This window comes from Lygodium microphyllum, chromosome 17 (genome assembly GCF_053477565.2).
Source record: "Lygodium microphyllum isolate KBCC chromosome 17, Lygodium_microphyllum_v1.1.10, whole genome shotgun sequence".
Lineage (NCBI taxonomy): Eukaryota > Viridiplantae > Streptophyta > Polypodiopsida > Schizaeales > Lygodiaceae > Lygodium > Lygodium microphyllum.
In genome coordinates this window covers 64,868,442-64,871,783 of record NC_141151.1, presented here as the reverse complement: position 1 = coordinate 64,871,783, position 3,342 = coordinate 64,868,442, and the positions used below count along the sequence as shown (strand labels likewise).

The 3,342-nt window shown below is 40.0% G+C and overlaps 1 protein-coding gene across 2 annotated transcripts; it reads right to left on the bottom strand.

Annotated features, from left to right (window-relative positions):
- Nucleotides 1-1,104: 1,104 nt before the first annotated feature.
- On the bottom strand, nucleotides 1,105-2,377 carry LOC148021980 (Vacuolar protein sorting 55 (VPS55) family protein). Of its 2 annotated transcripts, none has more exons than XM_087697526.1 (4): nucleotides 2,273-2,377; nucleotides 2,086-2,125; nucleotides 1,864-1,948; nucleotides 1,105-1,696 (listed from the first exon to the last, which is right to left on the bottom strand). In XM_087697526.1, exons 1-4 carry the CDS (start codon nucleotides 2,303-2,305, stop codon nucleotides 1,513-1,515), a joined length of 342 nt encoding a protein of 113 aa, XP_087553652.1. In that variant the 5' UTR covers nucleotides 2,306-2,377; the 3' UTR covers nucleotides 1,105-1,512. The 2 variants fall into 2 exon arrangements, with proteins under 2 accessions (XP_087553652.1, XP_087553653.1); XM_087697527.1 differs by having other exon boundaries at nucleotides 2,269-2,322.
- Nucleotides 2,378-3,342: the final 965 nt, after the last annotated feature.

Below are 3,342 nucleotides of genomic sequence, written 5' to 3'. Positions count from 1 at the left end.
CCATCATATTTTTTGCCATTATAGCGTTGTGTGACTTTTTCTCTTTTTTGGGAAAGAATCCCTTTCTCCACTAACTATCAAAATTTAACTTCAAAGCTGCAACTTCGCCCACCTTAGATGCATATTGTGGAGACCACTAGCTCAAAATTGGACATGTGACCAATTCAAACCCATCTCCTTGACACAATCTACACCTTCAACAAATGAACCACACACTACATTTTCAAAGTGCTTGGATTTGTGTTGAGTTTAGAATAGACCTTGAGGTTCCTACTACCCAAAGACAATTCTTGAAAATTGCAAGCAACACATGAAGCCACTCCTAGAAATGGCAAGTTCAATCAAACCAAAAAGTTTGTCAAAAAAAGTCAAAGTGTCCAAGCAAGAAGGAAGAAACAAAGTACAAAAACTAAACATATCTCAATAATTAAAGAGCTTCAAGCATCATAAGTCTAGCATTTCATGTTCAAATCAAGGGCCTCCCAATGGAAAGCATGAAGAAATGCATGAGAATTTAGAGGATGAGCACAAAAAATGCTCAAAAACAGATAGGCCACATTCTAAACTTAAACCACAAATTGGACATTTCAACTTTCCAAAACACATTAAATACCACCTATGCAACCCCCAAAAACAAGCATGCAATGCATCTTCTAGACAAGTGAGTACTAGCAATCGTCATGTGCATGGATGAGATTGCAGCAGTTAATCATTAAAGTCATATAATCTGCAAGGGAGAGTGCAAACTAGCTCCACTGCTGCACATCCTTAAACTATCACACCTATATCATGTAGCCCAAATCAATTCATATGATGCTTTACCACACCCAATCACTTTAACTCAGGCTGCATGGCACACTTTCAACTCACCTTTTAATCTCAACGCTTCAATGCTTATTCTCCACCTCGTCCTTGTCCCAGCTTCAAGAGAATTTAAATCTTACTTTTCCAAAATTAACCATTCACCTAATCTTTTTATCACGACAACCAATGTTCAAGCAATCTATATTGTAGCGGATATATGGACTTACATCCACAAACAGGTTTGCATGTAAAATATTGTATATTCACCATGCATGAAAATTTCAGTAACAAAAACTCAAAGACACACAAAATGAAAGCTTGTACTTGCATACTTTTGATCAATGTTGACAAAGTGGCACAAACTGGCTTGACGAGAAGCTCTACATCTTTCGATGTGTTGAAAGAACTAGTGTACTTGCTCCAGGACATATTGTTTTCACTTGTGGTACAGGTAAGATATGCAATCAGACTGAAGTTGCAGTCATTAAGTACTAACCTGAATCTCAGGACAGGCAGCTGCTGAAATGCACAATGGCTAGCCACACTGACTTGATTAATGTACAGAATCGGATTTATGTAGCTATACATATTCTTTTTTGGAGGTGGGGGAACATAAAGAATGAGCTGTTTGCTGGGAATTGTTCCAACTGGTACAAGAGATGCACTACTCAAGAATCTTGGGTGAAGATAACAGACACCAACCAATAATCACCATTCATCTTCTCTACTAGCACGATTAAACAAGAGCACTGTGCATAGCAAAATAAAGAAGGAAGCAAATTCAATGTACATTGCACCAGCCTGAATAAGCCCAGCATGGTGCAAGATAGTAGGAATCGCAATACTCCCGATAGCAGAAAATCCAGTCAAAAACCTTGCTGCATCCAACCAGCTGCAATTTCCAGCCAACAATTCATGCAACTCATCATGAACACACAAAACTAAAGCATAGAGTACAACAATAGACTGCATCCCACCAGCTGCCATTTCCAGCCGACAATTCATACAACACATCATGAACACACAAAACTACAGCATAGAGTACAACAATAGACTTACTCTCCACCATCTCTTGATGTCATGAAGTCTGATGACCCACCAGCAAAAAACAAACAGGGCATGGGTACCATGATATACATTAAAACTGTAGCAACAGCAGAGCAGGAATGTTAGAAAATGGCATGCCAAACAAAGATGCAACCAAATTATATTGCTTAGAATTCCTTTGCTCTGATCCCAATAAAAGAACTGTTTTCTCTAGTGTTTCAAACTGTAACCCACCACTTAACATAGGCCACCAGTTACTGTAGATTGCACATGCCTGCAAGCAAAAGATCAGAAACTAATATCAGAAGCAGAGATGGTGCTGGGATGCATGGAGGAAGTGTGAGAACATGAACGTTAGTTACTCTAAAACATCTCTCATTACACAAGTCACACAGATGAACTGAAAAGTTGACCGACCAACCAGAATTTGCATAAGAACGCCAACTGAAAACATGAATGCAAGTCCAGCAAGTCTGCATGAGGAACAACACAGAATTGGATGAGCGCAGTGTACAGTAGAGCTCCATTTACAAAATAACAAAATTGCTACTCACACTGTTGTTGACAAACACCGAGTTGATAAGCATTTGCAAAAGCCGAACATTCCAAGTCCAGTCCCAAACCATGTCCAGAAGAACAAAAGTTAAATTAAAATTTGAAGGTGCATCCAATGACAAGGTCAACACCATTGAAAATAGCAATGTGGAGAAAATGAGATGTACCATAAATGAAGAGCATCAGGCCTATTAAACTTCAACATGTTCCTTCAAGTTTCTTAAATAGAACATTTTGCAAACATAAGGAGCATTGCATGTAGTCCTAGAAGCCATTAAGCTTTGATTTGCTTAAGCCTTACACGAATCAGGGCCCAGACCCTCTTCAAGAGAGAGCAATGCAACATGCACAAGGGGAAAACCTACTCCCCAATATCTGCACTGACTGTATCAATTGTGGTTTGAATAAAGCTTGCGCCAGCACAATCATCTTAGACTGATCGTAAGACTAGTGCATCAAAGTGGCAAAATGAAGCCCATGGGCTGCAATTCACACTGCACTCATCAACAGCGCAATCTTGCTCAGCACAGATGCTTCTGATCTCAAAAGTCAAAACTCCACTACCATGCTTCTTTCTAGCTGAGGATGAGGGTCCACATTGCTGTGCCTTCTAGATGATGATCAGATGATGCTGAAGTCTGATCATAATCAGATGAACAATAAGTTTTTGACATTTCCCATATGCAAAAACAGGCTCTTTTCCCCTTGTTTTTGCCTACAATGTTGGAATATCATGCGCTTCTACAAGGGAGTGTCCTTGTACCTAACTAGATGTGGTTGGGGGCATGGGACTGACCAAGGTTTCCCCTATAATGTTCAACATCATGAGCTTCTTCTTGGGAGGCACAGCACAGCTAGCTAGGTGTGGTTGGGGGTAAGGGTTTGCCAGTTTGGGATCTCCTTATAGTGCTCAACATCATGAGCTTCTGCTCAGGT

Excerpts from the sequence above, each read along its gene's own strand:
- LOC148021980 (XM_087697526.1), bottom strand. The coding sequence starts at position 2,305 with ATGTTTTCAGTTGGCGTTCTTATGCAAATTCTG. Across the intron at positions 2,126-2,272 it reads GCGTTCTTATGCAAATTCTG|GCATGTGCAATCTACAGTAA; the intron begins GTTGGTCGGTCA and ends TTTTGCTTGCAG. Across the intron at positions 1,949-2,085 it reads CTGGTGGCCTATGTTAAGTG|TTTTAATGTATATCATGGTA; the intron begins GTGGGTTACAGT and ends CTGTTGCTACAG.